We start from the raw sequence: 23,223 nt of genomic DNA on the forward strand, positions 1-23,223 counted from the left end.
TTCCTCTATTGCGTCATTAGGCCTATATACCTACGTCGTCCATTTTCCTACAACTCCAACCACATAATCCCTCATACATGCGCTTCTTCCCTGAAGAAGATGGCAGAGCTAGCCGTCGAAAGATTGGAATCTAATCTCCAACTCACCTGGCTGAGAACCCAAGAAGAGTTATTCTATATCAAACGCCGGGAAAGCCTCAAGTCATACTAATTTATTTGTTGGTTCACTACCCAGTATCTTATTCACTTACTCAAGTGCTCACTAGTACACTTTCTCGTCAATGTTTTTCCTGTACCATCTGATAATTTCGAAATGTATTGCAGGGAAGTGTGTGTGTGTGTGTGTGTGTGTGTGTGTGTGTGTGTGTGTGTGTGTGTGGGTCAGACATTTGGCTGCAGAACATGTGGTTGATCCTTAGTGTCCTGCTGCAGAACTTCACCTTCAAGCCGGCACCAAACCAGAAGCTTCCAGACCTCATCAAGGTGATGGTTTCCACCAGACATCACCAGATTTCTGGTTCTGTCCAGTGCCACGGGTGTGAACCTTTGCACAAGTGATTCTCAAACGACAACCTGTAGGCAATCCTCTCAGAGCTTTTCACTTAGGACATATGGATATGAAATTTAGCAGAGGAATCCTCGTCATTACTGATTACTTTCCAAATTAATGTGAAGTTTAGCTGGGTGCGAAATCACGAACTTTGAATATTTGATTTACATTTGTTGGAATAGAAGCAGTCCTGCAGAACAGAAGGATAACTTCCATGGGTTGGAGTTTGAGAAACTGTTCACTGCGGGAAAGCCACGTTACACCTGTGTTTAAACATAGCTACAAGCTTCAAACACAGATAGCTGCAAAAATAATAAGAATGTGTTTTATGCTGTTTATATGAAGAGGCTAGCAGTAACTAGAGAGTATTGCTATTTATTGAAGGTAAATGTTCTGTGAAGTTCTAATTGGATACAGATAAACAGATTGTTTCATAATTAAGACTAACAATTTTGGGATATAATACAGAGCAGTGCCTTACAAGAGGTGTCGGTATGCAACTGAGTAAATACAGGGAGGCTGATGCTGACGACTTCAAGAGAAACAATTATCATTTCGAAAGATTAACATTTCTCAGAAATAATTATTTTTTAGACATTCGTTTCATGGTGATGACTTTTCGATTCTCATTTTAGCATAAAAAATTCATTGAATTCTGCATCCATATATTAGCATGCTTAAAAAGTAAATTTCCATGCCTGAAGTACTTTTAAGCACACTAATTAGAAATACTGAAAACATAAATTCCAATTATTTATTTATTATAAATATTCTCAACACAATTATTTAAAATTGAAATTACATTTGGAGATTTGATATATAAATGATTCACTTCCGAATCACTCACTTTTCTAATTACATTTATCACTTTCATTGTAATAATTGTATATTCCAAATTACATAACAAGCAGAAAACAACTTCATAACAACCAGCAAAACAATCACTACATATCCAAAGGCCATGAAATCTATCTCTTTTTATACGAATATAATACACTTTCGTCTTCAACATCATAAGTTCGCCATTGCGTGATAACGAATCAACAATTTCATTCTCTTTAAAATATAAATACATTTAGGATTCTCGAGTGACTGTTCAAAATATTTTGCACGAAATACATGCGAAACCAGTGTTTTAAGCACTTGCCGTGTTGGACAATCTTCACTTGTCATGCTTAAAATGCTATTATTTCGCAACTTGTTGCATAAATAGCAATTATAATTATGATTATTTTTATCCCCTTATCTTTTAAACACATTTACAAACACCCATTTTGTAAACATGTCCACATTATTATTTTCAGTTGCAAGAAATAATTTTGCATAATGTTTTTATTACATTTATGGTTCAAGAGTATTTTAATACTTTAATTAATAATAAATCAGTTTAAGTAATGTATATTTTGCAAGACGCATGCTTCACCCTAAGCCTGAACACTGCGGGGACAGCGTGACTGTTATCAGGGAAGACTATACAGGTTCTAACAAACTTAATTACCATTCAGCTCATGCAATCTGTGATTTTTTTTCGAAACTAATTTTGAAGCTATTGATGTTACTGACGTAACACTCTTTAATTATCAACTTCAAATATCAAGGTTTAGGACAACATCCTCCAAAATCTTCTGCTGAAAAGGTTAGAAAATACAGGGAGAAGCTAAGTGACGAAAAAATTAAGAAATCAAGAAAAGAATGCACAGCAGAAACCACTTTAAGAAAGAAATGGTCTAGAGTGCAGAAGAAAAAATAAACTGAAAATAATAGTAAATTACGAATGAGAAAGTACAGAGAGAAATTAAAGGCTGAAGCAATGTTAAGAGATGTTGGATATGATTCACATCCAAGTCTCAGTCATTGGGGAAGACAGTACATCGAGCACAAAGGTCATTACCAACATCTCCAAGAAAGAAACGTGCTGTTGTGAAGAAACTTGCTGAAAAGTTTGGAGTCATAGAAACTTGCGAAATTAAGCAGAAGGAAGGTGAAAACTCTCATGATTATTCAGCTGTTTCACAATTTTACGAAAGTGGTCTAGAGTCTACTGTATTTCCAGAGCACAAAGATTTTGTCACTTTCATCATTAAAGATCCAGAAAAAGAAAGAAAACAGAAGAGAGTGTTCATGATGACAGCAATGGAAGCATATAGTTATTAAAAGTGAATATGCAATGTTCAATTAAAAAATCTAAGTTTGCTAGTTTACGACCAAAATACAGTATATACTTCCAGTTTCTGATAAAGATAAAAATGTTTGCTGTTGTCAAATGTGGACCTTCTTACTGACGGATTATGCAAGTGCACTGGAATATCCTTTCTACTAATAAATTATTAGAAATGTCCACATGTGACTAGAATATCGCATGCTACTTGGAAAGCCAAATGTAGTAATACTGAACAGTTTATAACAAATCTATTCCCAGATAGTACAGGTGGACAGACACATAAAATGGAGGCAGTCACCTGTCCTCCTGAAACTGCAAGAAATATATTGATCAGACATCTTAAGGGTTTATGCAAACTATGTTTCTATGCAAAAACACAACTGCAAGAAATAAAATATCTGAAAGGAAATCTTACAACCTAACATGCTGTAGGCTATTACAAAAAGATTTTGCAGAAAATGTTGGAATAAAACACAAGGATGAAATGTCCACACATTGAGTGAACAAGGGTATTATCACATTTTCAGCTGTTTTGAATACTTTAAACAGTACAAAATCATATGCATTGGTCACTGATGATGTGTAACATGTAAAAGGAGCAGCATTAACATTCAACAGAACCATATTGGAAGATGCCATGCACAGCGAAGAACAGAATATTTCCACATTCTGTTTGTCAAAAAAGTGTACAATATCGTCTTGGAAAACTCTACAATATCTACTAAGTCCAGGAGAATCGTCCATTTATATTCTAATACTTATTTTTACTGTTCTGATCGTAATTTAAATACGATAAATTTCTTCCATAAGTTAAACAGAGATAAATGTAATTTGCAGTGATTATGTCAGTAACAAGTGAATGTTACATCAGTAATATTATTTGAAATGTCTGTTTTGCATGTTATTTACATTTAACAAAAGTGTTAATGATTATAAAAAAGGTAACCTACTGTATATCAGATTCATAAATTATACAGTATTCATATTGCCTTTTTACTATGTAACTTCACAGAAATTCATCATTAAACATTTATTATAAAATCTATGTCCATATCATGTTACGTCAATAATAATAATTCATTATGAGCTGTTTTAAAACTCATTATAGAAAACCCATCAAACAGAAGAGCACGAAGGGTTTTTTAAACTACAGGGGCAATGCCTGCATGAAATCAATGTGAACACGATTGTCCCTGGTTTAGATCCATGACTAAATATACTGAAAGAGATTTGTAGCTTGTAATTATTGTGATCATAGACACCTGCAAAATTAAGGGTCATAAAAACTTTTCTAAAAACGTATGCTACATGGTTGTGAAACTTGGACTCTCACTGTGAGAGAGGAACAGAGGTTAAGGTTGTTTGAGAATAATGTGCTTAGGAAAATATTTGGGGCTAAGAAGGATGAAGTCAGTGGCGTATACTGGTTAAAGGGTTTGGGCTACCGCTGACCCTATTATTACACAAAATATATCTAACAATTACTTTAATTTTAATTACTATGGTAAAACTAATAATACAAAATTATTACATTATGTTATATTATAAACTTTTTCTTTTGTAATTTCCTTGGGCTACCGCCGGTAGCCCCGGCAGCCCGCAAAATACGCCCCTGGATGAAGTTATAGGAGAATGCAGAAAATTACACAATGCAGAACTGCACACATTGTATTCTTCACCTGACATAATTAGGAACATTAAATCCAGACGTTTGAGATGGACAGGGCATGTAGCACATATGGGCGAATCCAGAAATGTATATAGAGTGTTAGTTGGGAGGCCGAAGGGAGAAAGACTTTTGGAGAGACCGAGACATAGGTGGGAGGATAATATAAAGATGGATTTGAGGGAGGTGGGTTATGATGGTAGAGACTGGATTAATCTTTCTCAGGATAGGGACTGATGACAGGCTTATGTAAATGTGGCAATGAACCTCTGGAATCCTTAAAACCAAAAGTAAGTAAGTAACAAAATAACAAATCTCTGTTACACAGAAAAGTTTCCTAATAGCCTAAGAATGTGTGTTTCAAATATCATGCATATAACATTAATAGTTCCGGAGATATAAAGTTATTAACTATTTTGTGTGAGAATAAAGCAAACAATTAAAGTTACCAGAAATTTCAAACAAAGTTTAGTGTAATTTAAAAACTATGTGCACCAGAGCTTTAAAAGTGACAGCTAAAAGGTTCATAAATGTGCATCACATTTTGTGTCATCAAACTTCTTATTGTAATCTGTTTTTAAGCTGATTTTAGTTCCTTTCTTTGCTAACATATCTGCTTTCTCGTGACCATTCAGTCCACAGTGGGCCGGGATCCATTGGAAGACCACTTTTTTATTGTAAATGTGGGGAAGCAAGAAGGATGACGACTTCATTGTGAAATCCAGAGCAAAAAAAAAAAAAAAAAACACACACACGTACACACACACACACACGAGAAATGAGGGGTAGTTTGATCGGTGTTCATTATAGATGCCTGTTGCTAGTAGCCAGAGTTGGGGTGTAGTCAATATATACTGCAGGGCTGTGTCTTCTGCAACTGGTACTGATGATTTTAATTTACTTCTTTTGTGGTTTATGGACGGAAGTATAGAAGAATGTGTTCCAGATCTTCATCATGATTATTACACCACAGACAAGTAGGATTATCAGAAATGTGAAATCGGTGTAGGTATAATTGAGTGACAATGTGATCTGTTCTGGCTCTTGTTAGGGCAAGTTTTTGTACATTTCCAGGTCATTTGGTTTCTTTTGTACAGACTGTAAAATTTTTCCTTTGTCAGAAGAGAGCCAATTGTTGATCCATAGGTTTGTAAAATGAGACTTCACTGAAGCAAATGCACGGATAGAGATACCACTTGAAGAGGTCTTGGTTGTAAATACGGTATGTTGCCTGTTTTGCAATATTACCAACTTTCTCATTTCCAGGTATACCACAATGACTAGGTATCCATTGAAATGTTATTTCCTTTTGGAGTTCTTTTAGTTTACTTAGTTGTTTCCGAAGTGGAATAATTCTATGTGCACTTAGGTTTGGTACATATTTAATCATATAATTGGAGTCGGTAAGTATGCAAATAGATTTTTCAGGAATTTGAGTAACACACTGAAGAGCAGCATCAATAGCTAGCAATTCAGTGTCAAGACTGGAGGAGGATGAACATGGTATGAAATAACTTTCTTGATATTTTGGAATGCGTCTGTTTTATAATGCTTATATACGATCAAAATTGACCTGTGGATGTGAAATATGGGGAGGAGCATCAGCAACTCATCTACAAAAAATTTCTGTTCTTCAAAACTCAGCCTTAAGATTATGCCTAGGAGTACCAAAAACCACATCACTGTTGCCCTAGAAACTGAATGTAATATTCAACTAATCAGACAAAAGGCTCTAAATACATTTAAAATTTTGTGTGATGAAATTTTCAAATTTCAAAGATTATTTTAAACCAACATTTTTCATTTAAAAGTTTACTGGTTTTCCACCACATTTAACCATCCTTGCCCCTTGAAAACCTTGTGCACCAGAGCATAAATTCGTATTAAATTTTATGTAATATATATTTCTCACACATCGAAATGTATTTTACAGTAAACATATTGTTTTTAATTCACTGGTTTTTCACAATATTAAAGTCATTCTCTCTCCTTAACATCCCATGTAGCATTTGCAATGAATTTCCCTATTCCTTTCCTTTTTGTATTAAAGGTTTTCTTTTGTTATTGGTAACCTATTTTTATTTAGTTAATATTAAGCAGGAATATGAATGCTTATAGAATAATTCATTAATAGTATATGAAAAAAGAAAACATCATTATGTCCGAAGTTAATTTCACCTCCTTCCATTTCAAGTAGGGGATGGAGGTGGGAGTTGCTGGGAAATATAATTTTCCCTTATCATTGGTGAGCCGTGCCTACTACCATGGCCGTTTACCTACTACGTCACTTCATCCATCAGAGCGCTCTCAGACGTCACAGAATAGATAGCGCTATCAATCCCTTCATTTGTTCTTTCCAAATAATCCTATTGGCCGGGTCATTACGTCTCACGAGGATAGAGGGGGAGAGAGTTTACCTGTTTTAACGGAGATACACGGAACGTCACTTGGGTTCCGGTACGCGGCAGATACACTTAATAAGATTTAGGCTCTCGTACGCGGAGATATTCGGAAACAATTGCCTTAGATTCAAGCTCTCGTACACGACAGAAACATTTAACAAGACTTAGCATTTTGGTACGCGGCAGATATAGATAATGTGACTCGGGCTTTGTACATGCTGGAGATAGATCAGTGGAGTAGTTAAATTGCGTCGTGTGTGTTTGGGATTTTAGTGGATCGTAGTTTGAAATATCGCTTGCTAGTGATACGTCTTGGGGGCAAGTTTTAGTATTTGCATCGAGTAACATATTTGTGAGATATATGTGTTTGAGGTAAATTGTATTGGGAATTATGTAAGGAGATATGATTTGAAATGTGAGTTCATGTTCCGAGACGGTTAGAGTGATAAGGCAGCGATTACGGTCTCACATATGCTTTTAGTGTTTTCCCTGCTCCAGTTTGATTGTCGCTTTCCTTCGCCGCTATTTTCATATCATGTGCGTCGAGTTTAGTTGCTATTTAAATGATCCTTGAAATTGGAATTATCGTCCGTTACTTATTACGTGCATCTGTCTCCATCCCTCTCTCTCTCCGTTGGGTATTCATTTTGTAAAGTGCAGAGATTTGTGTTGGTGCTATTTGCACAGTTTATGTGACCAATATGTGCAATGGGTAATGTATAGTGATCTGTCATGTAATGCCTTATGCTGGGTAGAGATTATCTCTTATTGAGTGTACATGTATTTTTAGTTTGGTTAGTCAGACTGAGTGGTATCTATGGTCGAATGGATCATGTATTAAGTTAATGTGCTGGCTGGCTGTTGTGTTCAGATTCATACTCAGATAGTTAATATATATATATTTAGAGAGTGGTTCATGAACATATGGTTAATAGGTTAGTCACTGATGGTCGAGAGACGGCCATATTAGATGATTTAATCACTTATAAGTGTGTTGGCCTCAGTCTTGTGATACTTACATGATTTACATATCCTGGGGATATCATTTCAGATTAGTTTGTCCTATTTTCACTTATCTATTTCATGTTTCTTGTTATTTCATTTTTCATTTATGTACATTGTTACTTATTATTGTTAATTATATTTGTTTTACAAATTCACACTATTCATTCTAAAAGTCTTCCACTGCACACACCCAATCCTTTCAATGTGCCGTCCACCTGGCTAAAGCAGCCAATATAAGAAAGATAAAGAGAAGGAGTGGATGATCGTACAACCTCCCCTCCACATTGGCAACATTGTGAGGGCTCAGAAAAATGAGGTTCTATTTGACATTTTTAGCGAAATCGAGATTTTTACTGCAATGAGTAGTACTAAGTTAGCACTATCTACCATATGAATTTTATGTTGATATTGCAATTATTTTTCGTCGTACAAACAATTTGATGAAGATCTAATTGCACTTTTGTGTGTTTCATGACAGTGACGATATTTTCAATAATATGTCACATTAATGTATAAAATCAGTTATTTTGTAATATAATATAATATATTATCATTATTAGTTTTTGTGCATTATCTATCTTCGTAGGTCATCCAGCTATTTGCTGACAACACACGTGTTCCACTATGAATTTCCTCTTCTTACAAATGATAGGTAAAAAGCACGATGCTGGCTAACTAATTCACGAAACACGAAAGGAAGGGGGGCAACCAATTAAATAAAGAAATTACTTACCTAGACGGAGCAGAAGAAAATATATCCGTTGTAGAAAGTTCAGCCACAAATGTTGATGAACGTTAGGTTTACAAAATGACTAAGTAACATCAAATTGAAAGGTAGAGGTGGAGGGGGGGGGGAGGAAGGAAACGTATTGGAGTACTGGAAATCACGTGTGTAAGGAGAATTTATATTATAACGCGGACTATATATATATTCGGGAGTTGCTCACTCAAATGGGATACCTTACTTACTGGCTTTTAAGGAACCCGGAGGTTCATAGCCGCCCTCACATAAGCCCGCCATCGGTCCCTATCCTGAGCAGATTAATCCAGTCTCTATCATCATATCCCACTTCCCTCAAATCCATTTTAATATCATCTTCCCATCTACGTCTCGGCCTCCCCAAAGGTCTTTTTCCCTCCGGCCTCCCAACTAACACTCTATATGCATTTCCGGATTCGCCCATACGTGCTACATGCCCTGCTCATCTCAAACGTCTGGATTTAATGTTCCTAATTATGTCAGGTGAAGAATACAATGCGTGCAGTTCTGTGTTGTGTAACTTTCTCCATTCTCCTGTAACTTCATCCCTCTTAGCCCCAAATATTTTCCTAAGCACCGTATTTTCAAACACCCTTAACATATGTTCCTCTCTCAAAGTGAGAGTCCAAGATCACAACCATAAAGAACAACCAGTAATATAACTGTTTATAAATTCTAACTTTCAGATTTTTTAACAGCAGACTGAATGATAAAAGGTTCTCAACCGAATACTAACAGGCATTTCCCATATTTATTCTGTGTTTAATTTCCTCCCGAGTATCATTCATATTTGTTACTGTTGCTCACAGGTTTCAAATGGGATAAACCATTATTTAATGCTTGTGAAATATAACATTATTGTATACGTGGATTGTCATTCATAGGATGAATGACCTGTAGTGTATCATTTATATTGATTAATTCATGATCTTGTTCTGTCAGATGCGTTGCAAATTTTCATTTTCGTTTAATGTATTTGAAATCGGAAACATGTTCATTAAACCGGGTTCTGTAATTTCTGTGAGTTTGACCAATGTATTTGCTAGGCCAATTTTTGCATTGTAGCATATATATGCCACTTTTTTTAAATTGATCTCTATTATGTATCAGTATGTAATTACTTAATTCCGATTCAGTTGCATGTTCAACTATGTAAGCAAGTTTTAATCCTAGTTGAGTGTAAGAGAAGGCCTTACAGCCTTAACTCTGCCAGGTTAAATAAAGCCATTATTATTATTATTATTATTATTATTATTATTATTATTATTAAGTTTATTAGGTATGACGTTATTTAATTTATTATTAGCGCAGAAGGCAATATTCATATTGTGTTTTTTGAGGAAGTTGTTCAATTGGTTAGAAACTGGTCCAAAGTACGTCATGCTTGTTCATGTTTTTTGGGGTTATTAGTTCAAGGAAAGTGTGTTGAGTTCTTACGTTTTTGTAGGAGGCTGTCTACTGTATGTTTTTAGAAACCATTATCTTGGGCTAAACAGATAATATAAATATATTCTTTATTATAATTAGATTTACTTAGTGGAATAGTTAATAATCTATCAATGAGGAAACGAAATTTACTAATTTTATGAGTTTCTGGGTGGTTAGAAAACTGTGTTGAGAATGATTATTGGAGGTTGGTTTCCATTATATGTCAAAATTAAAACGGAAATGTTTTATAAAAGTTTTGAGGTCTAGAAAGTTTATTGATCAGTTAACAGCTGACTGGGAGGTGACTGGGGCGTAACCTTTGATAATAAGTTATCCTGGAAACAACAAGTGGAGAAAATTAGCTCCCAAACTTCAAACCAACTGAGGATCCTAAAACGCCTTCCAGGATGCAAATGGGAATGTGCTCGCTCAACTTTAAGCACTACATATCAAAAGTATGTTCTTCCTGGAATGTAAAACACACAATTGGTCGACTCTAAGACTGTAAAAATAACTGCTGTGGATGCCATGTTGACCCTCAGAGAGATCCATGCTGTTGTATGAAGAGCTAATCAGACTATCGGATGGTCAATACTGGTACAAATACGAAAATAAGAAAGAAACCCCAAAACACAACATGGATTTGCGAAGAAAGTACGTAAGCTAAAAGAACTATATTCAATTATATCCAATGAACCCCAACCCATGATACAGAATCCAACTGAAATAGAATACCATGACTGCTTCACAGACCTAAACCAAAGTGTTTTTAAAAAAGGAACAGACACAATGAGTCTAAAGCTTTTGGCCTTGGAGACTATCAACAGTAAATACCCAGAACCTCAATGGCTCAGAATATACACAGATGGCTCACAAATACATGGTTACCCAAATGCAGGAACAGGGATATACAGCTACATCTTCATTTTTTATAAATCTAAATTTAACAGAAGAAATACTGAAATCAGAAGTAAACACTGAAATACTGAAACAATTGTCTTTAGAGACAATTAATATTAGGTACCCTCCACAAAACTGGCTTCATTTATACACCGATGGATCCTTGATCTCCAGAGAACAAGGTGCCGGTGCAGGTGTTACGTGCTGTCTCTTCTCACTTTATAGATCTCTTGGGTATGGAACAACAAGTTTTGATGGAGAAATCATTGCAATAAGTGAAAGTCTCAGGAATCTTCTATGCCACATCAATAAATTTAAAAATGCAGTTATATTGTCAGACTCCAAAGCAGCTATTCTATCAATCGTATCTAAACACACACCTTCATCTCAAACAGCAGAAATAACTAAAATGCTCTCTCAATTAATATCACTCAATAAAAGAATTGTATTCCAATGGATACCATCCCATTGTGGAATCCTGGGAAACTAGAATGTGGATGCTTTAGCAAAGCACTGCTACTTACAGACCTGTTACTAAATCTACGTATTACTCTGTTAAAAGATTTATTAAATCTACATACTTAGACTTCAACAAACAAAATTTGATAACACAATCCCAAGGGAAAAAATGGAAGTCTCTGCATCATAATCCACAGTTAATTCCCGATTTACCACGAAAATCGTCTGTAGCTGCATTTAGATTGGCAACAGGTCATGACTGTTTGGCCAAACACCTGCATAGAATTGGAATATATCAGTCCCCTAACTGCCCATTGTGCAACTCAAACCAAGAAATGGATTCGTAACACCTCAAAATCTGTGCTTCAGTGGCTGGCCATGATAATATCTTTGAAAAATTTTGGAGTGCAAGAGGTCAAATGACTTTATTGTCAAATGCCTGGCATTAGAAAACGACAACTATTTATAAATCCATCAGATCATTCAAAACAGCGTTCGATGGAGAAATCAAGCCATTCAAACAGCATTAAACCAACTTCTACTGCATCTTGGAAAATTCTCCAAGACTGTCATCCTGAGTGATTCAAGATCTGCCATAGAATCCATTGAGCTGCTGCATCAGTGGAGATTCATGACTGCTGCGAGACACTGAGGAAACTCAAATTAGCTCCTGTGGATCCCTGGACACTGTCACATTTCTGGCAATGAACAGGCAGATACATTAGGAAAAAAGCTGCCATGCTCACTAGTCGCTTCAAATCAGTATCATACCACTGCTCTAAACTCTACAAATGAAGGAACAATACCTCATGAGTTTAGAATCAAACTGGAAGACTTTTTTACATGGCCAAGACAAGAAGCTCTATCAGTTTGGGTTACTTCAAACGCCCACCTGCATGCTCTGTAATCTGGATGAAGATATGGACAGGGTCCACTTAATGTGATGCCTGGCCCTTCGCAGAACAGAAACTATTGGGAAGCCTGGATTAAGATAATGAATCAGATGGACAATTGATGACTATTTGTTAATGTTCCATGCCATTAGAGAAATAAATAAATATTACCAATTCCTTTCATGATTTACACCCTATCATAAAGTTCACCTCCGAGTCAGCTGTTAACCAATCAATAAACTTTCTAGACCTCAAAACTTTTATAAAACATTTCCGTTTTAATTTTGACACATACTGGAAACCAACCTTCACTAATCATTCTATACACAGCCTTTCTAACCACCCAGAAACTCATAAAATTAGTAAATTTCGTTTCCTCATTGATAGATTATTAACTATTTCACTAAGTAAATCTAATTATAATAAAGAATATAATTATATTATCTGTTTAGCCCAAGATAATGGTTTCCAAAAACATACAGTAGACAGCCTCCTCCAAAAACGTAACAACAACTTACAAAAAACTCAACACACTTTTCTTGAACCAATAACCCCTAAAAACATGGACAAACATGACCTACTTTGGACCGATTTCTAACCAATTGAACAACTTCTTCAAAAAACACAATATGAATATAGCCTTCTGCACTAATAATAAATTAAATAACGTCATACCTAATAAAAAATTTCATAATAGAGATCGACTTCAAAATAGTGGCATATATATGCTACAATGGAAAAATTGGCCTAGCAAATACATTGGTCAAACTCACAGAAATTACCAACCCAGTTTAATGAAAATGTTTCCGATTTCAAATACAGTAAACGAATATCAAAGTTTGCAACCCATCTGACAGAACAAGGTCATGAATTAACCAATATAAATAATACACTACAGGTCATTCATCCTATGGGTGACAATCCACATATACATATTGCTGAAGAATGTTATATTTCACAAGCATTAAATAATGGTTTATCCCTTCTGAATGAGCAATTCCCAAACATACATAGTCTGCTTTATAATTTAAATTCTCCTTACACACGTGACTTCCGATACTCCAATATGTTTCTTCCCCCCCCCCCACCCTTCAATTTGATGTTACTTAGTCCTTTTGTAAGCGTAACGTTCGTCAACATTTGTGGCTGAACTTTATACAAGAACGGATATATTTTCTTCTGCTCCGTCTAGGTAAGTAATTTCTTTATTTAATTGGTTGCCCCCCTTCTTTTCGTGTTTCGTGAATTACCATCATTTGGTTACAAATCATAAATAATTTTCATTATTAATCCTTTCAATATAGTAAATAAGAATTTGTACATACTTTCAGATTACAAGACCACGCATGTCTCAAGTGTTACTCCAGTCTTACCACACATGAAGCTGCATATTCACCTCTCTTCACTACTCTGCCAATTCGCATCAGCATATCGATCTGACATTTGTAAATGCAGCCTTCATGTTAATCTTGTTATGCAGTCACATTGAATGGTGCTTATGCTATTTATATAGCTTAATCTTATACTCATAAAAGTGGACTGATCATTTACTTTTTAACAATTCTATTCTTGTACATACAGTTTTTACTGTTTTATGGTACTATTATGAATTTTACTCATTTACTTGTGACTCAATATGTGATATCATAATTCATTATGCATCCGAATCTATTTTATAAAACCCATGGTTTCACCGATTGTTTATAATACTTTGTTCATAAGATTTTGTAGGTTAATTGGGGATCTGATGATGGTTCCTTGAACCGAAAACATTCATCAAAATGTTAAAATAAAACATTTATGTTATTGTAATATAATTGGATAAGTTTGATAGCCATATTAATAAAACTTTTGGAATTTCTCACAGCTTATCGGACCCAACATGGTCTTTAAATATACTTTCCAACAAAATACCACATAATCTTTAAAAATTCTAGAACATTCGTAATTACTAACTATATTCAAGAAAACAAAGGAAATGCATGAGTTTAGCTTGCAGTAAGTCTGTTGCCATTCACAGATTAATTTCAGTGCACTTTAGTGGCAGCAAAAGAAAAGAAATTTCTTGGGACGAAGTGTTAAAACAAGAAGAACCAAGAAAAACGTACACCCCTTTCCTGTTGCATGGCCATAAAAATATGATTAATTTAGAATACGCCTACAGCTCCAAACATTTCTAAGCATGTTGTGCCTATCGGAAAACGAAGGAATTAAATGGAAAATGCGACCACATGTGCTTAATTATCGCAGCATTGAGTGGAACCAAGGGACGGAGCATGAGATTCAGACATTTTTAGCACATAAAGAAAGAGATCGCCAAACAAAATGAAAGATTTAATGGTTGGTAACATTAAGGAGTGCATATAATTCACTACTACTGTAACAGCTCAACTTTGAACAAGTGGGGAGGGAAATATAAGAACAGGCTGAGGGCGATCTATCTGAAAAATGGCTTTAGACATACAATTTATAACTACTTACGCATAAAACGACTACAAAGCCCATAAAATATATATCTCAAACATGAACAGCAGCAACTCTTCGTTGTTTCCTCCTCCTCCTCATCTTCTGCTGATGTGGGAGCTGCGGGATAACACACAAGGCCTCGAATGGTCCTGGGTAGCCTGCAAGCAAAATTAACTGCATTCACAGGCTTTCATTGAATGGCATATTAATAGGGTGAGGAGTCATATGCAACTGCATATTTTACTGTCCATTTGCAAGTGATGTAAAATCATTTTAAACAGCTGTAATGCAGAATGTTCAAAATCAATTCTACATATTTTTGCATATTTCAGGTGTTCCTGTATATAAGAGACTGCTGAGCATGTAATGTAGCACATTTTCAGGTATAAAGCCCCAAATTAAGATATTTTGTAAAACAATAATATTCTGAAATGTTTGTCAGCATATAATATTTTTCTCTTAAATTGTACCCAATGGCGATAAATTCCTTGCATATGCAGTGTGGGTGTGCAAAAACCAAAACCACCACACTATGCCTTTGCTACAAGAAGCATTCCCAAACACCTCTACTTCATCATCATCTATACAAGTTGTAGGCCATTACAATCTCATAATAAAGAGGAATTTTCTCCCCAGCTCTTTTTGGGACGTACCAGAGATCTCTTCCAATGGGACTGATAGTGAAGCATAGCTTTTGGGATTCTAGGGGATCTCATACATTGCAAATGGCTCATCCATTTGTTCTCATATTTCTATATGAAATGGAGTATTGATTCCAGACCAAGAGGACTTAAATATAATAGAGGGGTTCAATCGCCGCTAACTCTTTTAACCGACACTACGAACACTACCATCGTTTCTTACCAACATTCCGGCACTGAATTCAGATGCCAAGAAATGGACAATGAGCATGCGTGCTTTTGGTTTAAGTTGTCAGTCCTGTTAAGGTAGGAAGGTGAAAGAAAGAACCGAAGGAGAAGGAAGACATCTTGATTTGTCTTGTATCTGTTGTGTACTGTGAAAGATGCCATCGTATGTGAAGTGTGAATATTTGAATTATAGAAATAAGAAGGACAGCCACTCAAATAAGTGTTTCTTCAAAATATCGCGAGATAGTGAACGGTGAGTTTTCATTTACAATAACAGTAATTTTATCACTTAAACAAATTTGATGTACTGTAGATTTTTCTAGTCACGTGCATCATTATAAATTATATAAGATACCGGATACTATTCGTGTGTGTGTATATGTATATATATATATCTATATATAATAATAAATTTAGCTTCCCTTATGGAAAGGTTGCCAGATTTGATAAAGCGTATTACATACAATTTGGAAACACACCTAAAAGGTAAAATGATATACATTTGAAATGGTTAGGAAATCGAATATGCAAAATGTCAGAAAAATTTACACCTAAGTAGCATTTGTGATCATTTACAGTTAAGAAAGGGGGGGAAATATCATCAGATAGGTTAGAATGATTTGAATGCCATATACCACGAGAAAAATAATAGTACGGATTGATTGGCATTGATATCTAAACCAATTAACATCCATCGGTTAAGATAACTTGAAATTTCCATTATCACTCCCATACAAATGATTTCTCAATATCTGAACTGATCCTCTGAGGGCACTAATGGCTATTTCCTTCACAATGCTGTGGTCAGCCCCAGGTTTTTACATGTGTTGGCAAAGAAGGAGGATATGGTACCTCGTGCTCCCACCATCAGAGCTATCACATCAATGTGGGACAGGCTATATTTATCTTTATAGAACGGGATTGTTGGTTCATAGATCCGTTTCTTTTCACTGTCCACCTCATGCAGTTGATCTGCATGTGTCTCAAATCTGATGGTGGGATCAAGAATATATGCCGAGTTGTTCTTAATGGCAATGATATCAATTCGCCGAACACTTCCTTGTGTGGCTAGTCCCTGCACCTCTTGATGGACTGTAAACCCTACTTCCTTCAGTGCCTCGGCCAGCATAGAACAGACAGCATGGTGACGGATGTTGCGAAGGGCCTCACTATAGGGGAAGAGTTTCAATCTCGCTGAGACAGCGCCTACAGCGGGTACCATTCCGACTTCTACCCGGTACAGCTCGGACCGGAGCGACATAGCCTATCATTTTAAGGGCGTCTATCCATTCTGAGAGCGTTAGACCTTTGTGATTTCTTATCCAGCTGTTTGCTGGGGGGAACTCTTTGTTAAGAATCACTCCTTTACCCTTTTGTTACAATGTACACCAATTTTCAAATTCTTTGTCTCTTAAAGCGTCTCTAACTTTTCGAGAGTCCACAAAATTTTCACGATTATTTAAAAAAGAATTAGCAGGAGTTAATTTAAGGCTCTTTAAACATGTTTTACTCTCCTCAATAAGGTCCCTAGTGGAAGTAATGTAAGGATCATTAGTTTTGTGTAATACCCTTAAGCCGTTAATGTGTTGTAGCATGGATTCCCAGCATACCTTAAAAAGACCAAGACCTTTATATTTACGATGTGTATATATCATAGAATCGGGTGTGTCAGCTGGTAGTTGCAAAATTTCTTTCAGAGTGCTTTTAATAATTTTATCAGCATTATCTAAAAAAGTATTGGGTATTGTTTTCAAGGGTATTGTCTGAAATGTGTAGATTAATGATGGGCAAATTGAGGAATTTAATATACAAAACTTTTGATCAGGATGTAATAAAGGAGACGAAATTAGCAAATCTAATCTAGTTTTCAGGTCGTTTAAAACGGTTTGGGAATCGAATATACAAACATCAGAAAAATTAACACCTAAGTAGCGTACATGCTCATTTGCAGTTAAGCATGTGATAGTAGTGTCATCAGAAATGTTTAGTTGATTTGGATGCAATTTACCGCGAGAAATATTAATAGCTACAGATTTATTTACATTTATATCTAAACCGTTTGAGAATAAGGTGCTTAGGAAAATATTTGGGGCTAAGCGGGATGAAGTTACAGGAGAATGGAGTAAGTTACACAACACAGAACTGCACGCATTGTATTCTTCACCTGACATAATTAGGAACATTAAATCCAGACGTTTGAGATGGGCAGGGCATGTAGCACGTATGGGCGAATCCAGAAATGCATATAGAGTGTTAGTTGGGAGATCAGAGGGAAAAAGACCTTTAGGGAGGCCGACACGTAGATGGGAGGATAATATTAAAATGGATTTGAGGGAGGTGGGGTATGATGATAGAGACTGGATTAATCTTGCACAGGATAGGGACCGCTGGCGGGCTTATGTGAGGGCGGCAATGAACCTTCGGGTTCCTTAAAAGCCATTTGTAAGTAAGTTATATCTAAACCAATAGCTTTGAAACGATCAATAGCATCCTTGTGAGTTCTAAAGCAGAGTTTTTGTTTTTAGCTATGATAACAGTATCATCTGCAAAACCAAGTACAGTAATAGGTTTTAAACCTGAAACAAGATTGAAACCTTATTTGGCAGCGATCGAGTCTTCTGACATTTCATTAAGGATGTGATCAGTACATAGATTGTATAATGCGGGTGAAAGGGGCAATCCTTGCATAACTCCTTTTCGCAAACCAATGGGATTAGTTTTTTTATGATTGTTTTCTACTCTAGTGGAATTATTTAGTTGAAGTTTCAAAATTAACGTTTTCAACAAGCTTGGAATAACCAAGCTATCTAATGTGTTTGATAGGTACAAGTGCCCGATATTATCGAATGCCTTACTAACGTCAAGGAAAACGAGAGTTGCATCACATTTTTTAGATTTTGCGGACATTGAAGTGGACCTGAGAAGGGATGTATTAACTATTGTTCCTGGAGAATGTGTAAATCCTCTCTGATGAGGATTGAATTTTATGTATTCCCGAAGGCATTTATCGAGGACACATTCAATTACCCTACGTAACACGGAACAAATAGTAATTGGTCTCCAGTTTTTAAAGTCATTTTCGTCACCAGAGTTATAAAGGAGAACACTTCTTGCGGTCTGGAAGCATGGAGGTACGTGCCCAATATGGAGCATTCTTGTAGCTATGGAGGAGATGATTTCTGCAGCAGTATCATCCTTCAGAACTCTCATCAGGACGTGGTCTGGGCCAGGAGCAGTGTCCACCGCGATTCGAGATATTGAAAGCGCAACTTCTGACTTGGTGATAGATTTCTGGAATGTTTCATCTAATTCGAGTATTTCTGCTTCGGTGTAATGGGATGGATATTCTGATCGAATATTGTTATTTGGTTGAGAAAAATTTGAACTGTAAAGTTGTTGCATCTCGCTGACATCTAATTTGCACGTTGGTTTATTTTGACTCAGTACTGTTCTTATTGCTTTCCGCCGTTGATTGAAGTAATCAAATTGTGTTTTCTCATAAAGAAATCTGTTTTTTCTTTTCTGTCGGTCTCGTTTTGTGGCTCTTTCTGGGTTAGTGGATCTGCTGTAAGTCCTCTGGTTATTTAAATTTTTCTTTAGTTTTCTTGCTTCGTAATATTTCCTGGTTGGATGTTTGGGTCCAGGTAGATAATCAATTGCTTTGGATAAGAAAATCAGGAATTGCTGTGTCACATCATCAAACACATTGTCGGATAACTGTGCGCTAAATTTATCATTCCAAGTAGAAAGATTTTGTTTGTAGAAGGATAAAGGACTTGTATTAGCAGTAGAGTCGTTTTCAGAATTATTAGTTAAATTATTGGAATTGTTCTTCCACACGGTGGTTGAACATCGGGGTTGTTTACGAATGAGACGTTCTCGATGAATATCTGGGTGGGATTTACTAATATGTATGTTGAATTTAAGAAACATTTTTCACAATAATCACACTGAATTTGATTAGAACTCTGCGTTGTGTTACAAGTATCTAAAGAAATATTATTTATGTCGGTTGACTCTTCTCCTGTTGCAGCCTCCATGTAGTAAGAAATATAAAAGATTTGCTTATACTTGACCAAGTAAGGGTCTATAAATTAATAATAATATATGGTATTTGTAAAGTCTCATATATCGCAATAGTCTCACCTACAGTATATTCCAAAACTTATATCAGACACAGCACAGAACTATAAAACTTTCATATCACGATATGCAAAACCAATAAAACCTGGACGTTGTTGATAAAATGTCTATAGCAACACACAACATTGCAGGAAACAAGGCGAAAAAGTCGCTATTTTCCAAAAGTCATTCAATAAATCATTATGCGAATACCACTTTGTTTAAAAAACAATAATTACTATGTATATCTTACATAAAATAAGTCGAAACACCTTAAATGACACTAATAAGTTCACATAAATAACGTCGAACTGTTCTGTTTCTCCGATCTCATTCCATGGCCATTCCATAATACATATATGTATTATATTTAATTTCTGTATTATGTATTCATCTAAATTAACAATACCACGTGGTGGATATTTTTCAAGAGAAGGATCTATTGCAGTTATTCTTTGTACTGAAACTCCGGTACCCTACTGCACACGACACCGATGTTTGATTTATCTGGTTTGCTACAATTTTAGAAGTTATTTTCAGTGATTTAAGTAACTTTATTCTGTCATGTGTGATGAGGCAAAGTACCGAATGATAATCACAGGAACGCTTGTTTGTATCTCTTTATAAAATCACTCAGATAAAGCAGAAAATCGAAGGGATCAGATGCACTGAGACATGGTAGTTTATACTTAAACCGTTTTACTACAAATTTTCAACATATAAAAAGGCTAACCAAAAAAGTATTACAAATGGAGGAATTATTTATATTTTATCTTTAAGGTCACTGGAGCAATTTCTTTTCATTTTCTAGCATATCCCAGTGATTTTACAAGGTACCACGAAATAGTGTTCCTGTGCTCATCATTTATATTTATATTATATTATATTGTATTATAGATACATTATATTATTTATATTTATCCTATTATTTTTATTTCCCTTTTTTATTTCAGATACAAGGGATGGCTAGAAGCAATGGGCAGAGAAGACCTAAAGGTGAATCTGCCCAAGAAATTGCATAACAGCTTTCGGTGTGTGCGGACCATTTTGAAGATAAGTACTTCACAAGTACCCTCTGCACACATTTGAATAGAGAAGCCATACCTTGCAAAGTTCAGGCTATCTCCATTGGTCAAGGTAACCATATACTTCTTAGGTATCATCAGCTTACTTCTAAAACCAAGTCAAAATTTATTATTTTTTAAAATGCGTCTCCTGATAACACCTCGTTAGTATGAAAATGCTTCTACTTTTTGTATACAACAAATGCATAACAATTGTTAGCTGGGTATAAAAATAAAAAGTTCTTATGTGCAATTTTCTGAAATGCAGTTACAAGATTTTTTAAAATAAGCCGATGATATGCAATTTCAATGCTTCAGAACTACACACATACAGTATATTCTGTCAAAATTGAAGATTATGTAATTGTTATTTATAGGAAAAGATAAGTAGCCTGTATTGGGCTTAGTAGACCCCATAACTGCACCCTCTATTCGTGGTGTTATAGGCCTGCTTACTCTTACTGTTAGTTTATAATTATATATTTTCTGTTGTTTCGTTTTATACAGATTCTGCGGGACCTAACACCAAAGAGGAGAAAGATTCGCATCTTTGAGTACAATTGCATCGTTCGAGAGGAAGAGTTCTCAAGACTACGCAGAAAGAACCGAAGATACACACTGCCCTTGCATGTATAAAGAGTAAGGTTCCTGGGCCATTATATCAACCAGTAAGAAATTGTATCTCTTCAGATGCACGGTGTGTACAGAGGAATTGGTGGTCACTAGAAATGAAAACAAAGGCTCTTAACATTTATTTACAGAGCCCAAGTTCCTATAGGATGATTAGGAAGTTATTAAATTTCCCTTCAAAGCCTCCATTGCTTAGAGTATTGCAAAAGTAATAATAATAATAATAATAATAATAATAATAATAATAATAATAATAATAATAATAATAATTTATGTATTTATTTAATCTGGCAGAGCTAAGGCCAGTAGGCCTTCTCTTCCGCCCAGCCAGACTCTAATTCTAATTGAATACAATTGCTTACATAGTTATTACATTAATATCTAGACCATAAAACAACATGAAAGTAAATAATTAAAGTTGGATAAGTAATGTTAGTGTGACAATAGTAAACATTGGTAAGAAATAGTTATAATAATAATAATAATAATAATAATAATAATAATAATAATAATAATAATAATAATAATAATAATAGTAATAGTAATAATAATAATAATAATGAGATAATTTAGATATTTAATTGTGATATATATATATATATATATATATATATATATAACCATTAAACATTGAGAAACCTGAAACAGCTATTATTGTTAAAAGATTTGTTAGAAAAATATTTTGTTAGCGTATTCTTAAATTGGTTTAATGTCTGACAGTCCCTGACATTACTCGGTAGGGAATTCCAAAGCTGAGGAACAGCCACAGTGAAAGAAGACGAATATGAGGATGTTCGGTGGGAGGAAATGGATAACATTGAGGAGTGTTGTGATCATGTGTCTAAGTTATGATGGGTGGATAAATTCTGAAAACGAGGCACAAGATAGACAGGAGTGGAGAAATGCAATATGTGAAAGACAAGGGAAAGACAGTGGATTTTCCTACGATCTTCTAGACGGAGCCAGGACAACATTTCGAGGGATGGTGTTATGTGATCAGCCTGGCGAATATTGCAGACGAAACGGACGCACATATTATGAACATGTTGTAGTCTCTGCGCCGAAGTAACGCTTAGGTCAGTAAACAGAATATCACAGTATTCGAAGTGGGGCATCATGAGTGTTTGCATTAATATTTTTTTCATGGAAAATGGTAGAAAATTCTTCAATCGCATAACGAGTGTATTAATTAGAATACTTTTTTGCAGGTTTCTGAAACTTGAATGTTCCAATTTAAACTTTTATCCACATAAACACCTGGATTCTTTACTGATTCACTGAACGGAATTTCGGTGCTGTATATTTTAATCGGGGACAAATTTGGTATGGTAATAGTGCTTAACAAACGTGAATGGCCCACATTGATTGACTATGATTTTTCTGGATTTAGTTTAAGTCGTAATTTCCGTGTCCATGTCCAGATTGAGTCCAGATCGTCATTAATTTTAGTTACCACTGATGATGGTTTTAGTGATAAACTATTTGACATACTAAGGAATGCCTGTAGTAAGATAACTGAGACTGACAAACTGTGTTGCCTTATGTGGGATGAAATGTCTTTAAAAGCAAACTTGTGCTACAATAGTAATGAAGACATCGTAGATGGCTTTGAGAGGTATTCTGGCAATTATTCATCAGATAGAATTGCCAACCAAGGTCTTGTGTTTATGGTTAGAGATATTTGAAGTAATTACAAACAAGTTCTGGGCTATTTCTTAGCACATTCAAGCACCCCTAGCAATACATGAGTTGAACTCATTGTCAAAGCAATAGAGAAGCTGAGAAGCATTGGTTTAAAAGTAGTAGCTACTGTTTGTGATCAGGGCTCTAACAATCAAAAGGCGTATCA

At 35.3% G+C, this 23,223-nt stretch overlaps 1 protein-coding gene across 6 annotated transcripts in view; it reads right to left on the reverse strand.

Moving 5' to 3' along the window:
- The window catches only part of LOC138693707 (putative polypeptide N-acetylgalactosaminyltransferase 10), a 387,765-nt gene that overhangs the window by 285,318 nt on the left and 79,224 nt on the right, over positions 1-23,223 (reverse strand). For 5 of the 6 annotated variants that reach the window (XR_011330385.1, XR_011330384.1, XR_011330383.1 and 2 more), the window contains exon 3: positions 14,705-14,847. Coding sequence is in view for 2 of the 6 variants with exons in the window: in XM_069817537.1 (XP_069673638.1) it covers positions 14,705-14,847 (143 nt within the window). In the remaining 4 variants the exon portion in view is untranslated. Of the gene's footprint in view, positions 1-13,327; positions 14,848-23,223 lie in introns of those variants that run through there. The other variant, XR_011330387.1, reaches the window with a different exon arrangement.

The sequence above is a fragment of the Periplaneta americana genome, unplaced genomic scaffold, assembly GCF_040183065.1.
Source record: "Periplaneta americana isolate PAMFEO1 unplaced genomic scaffold, P.americana_PAMFEO1_priV1 scaffold_18, whole genome shotgun sequence".
In the NCBI taxonomy this organism is placed as follows: Eukaryota; Metazoa; Arthropoda; class Insecta; order Blattodea; family Blattidae; genus Periplaneta; species Periplaneta americana.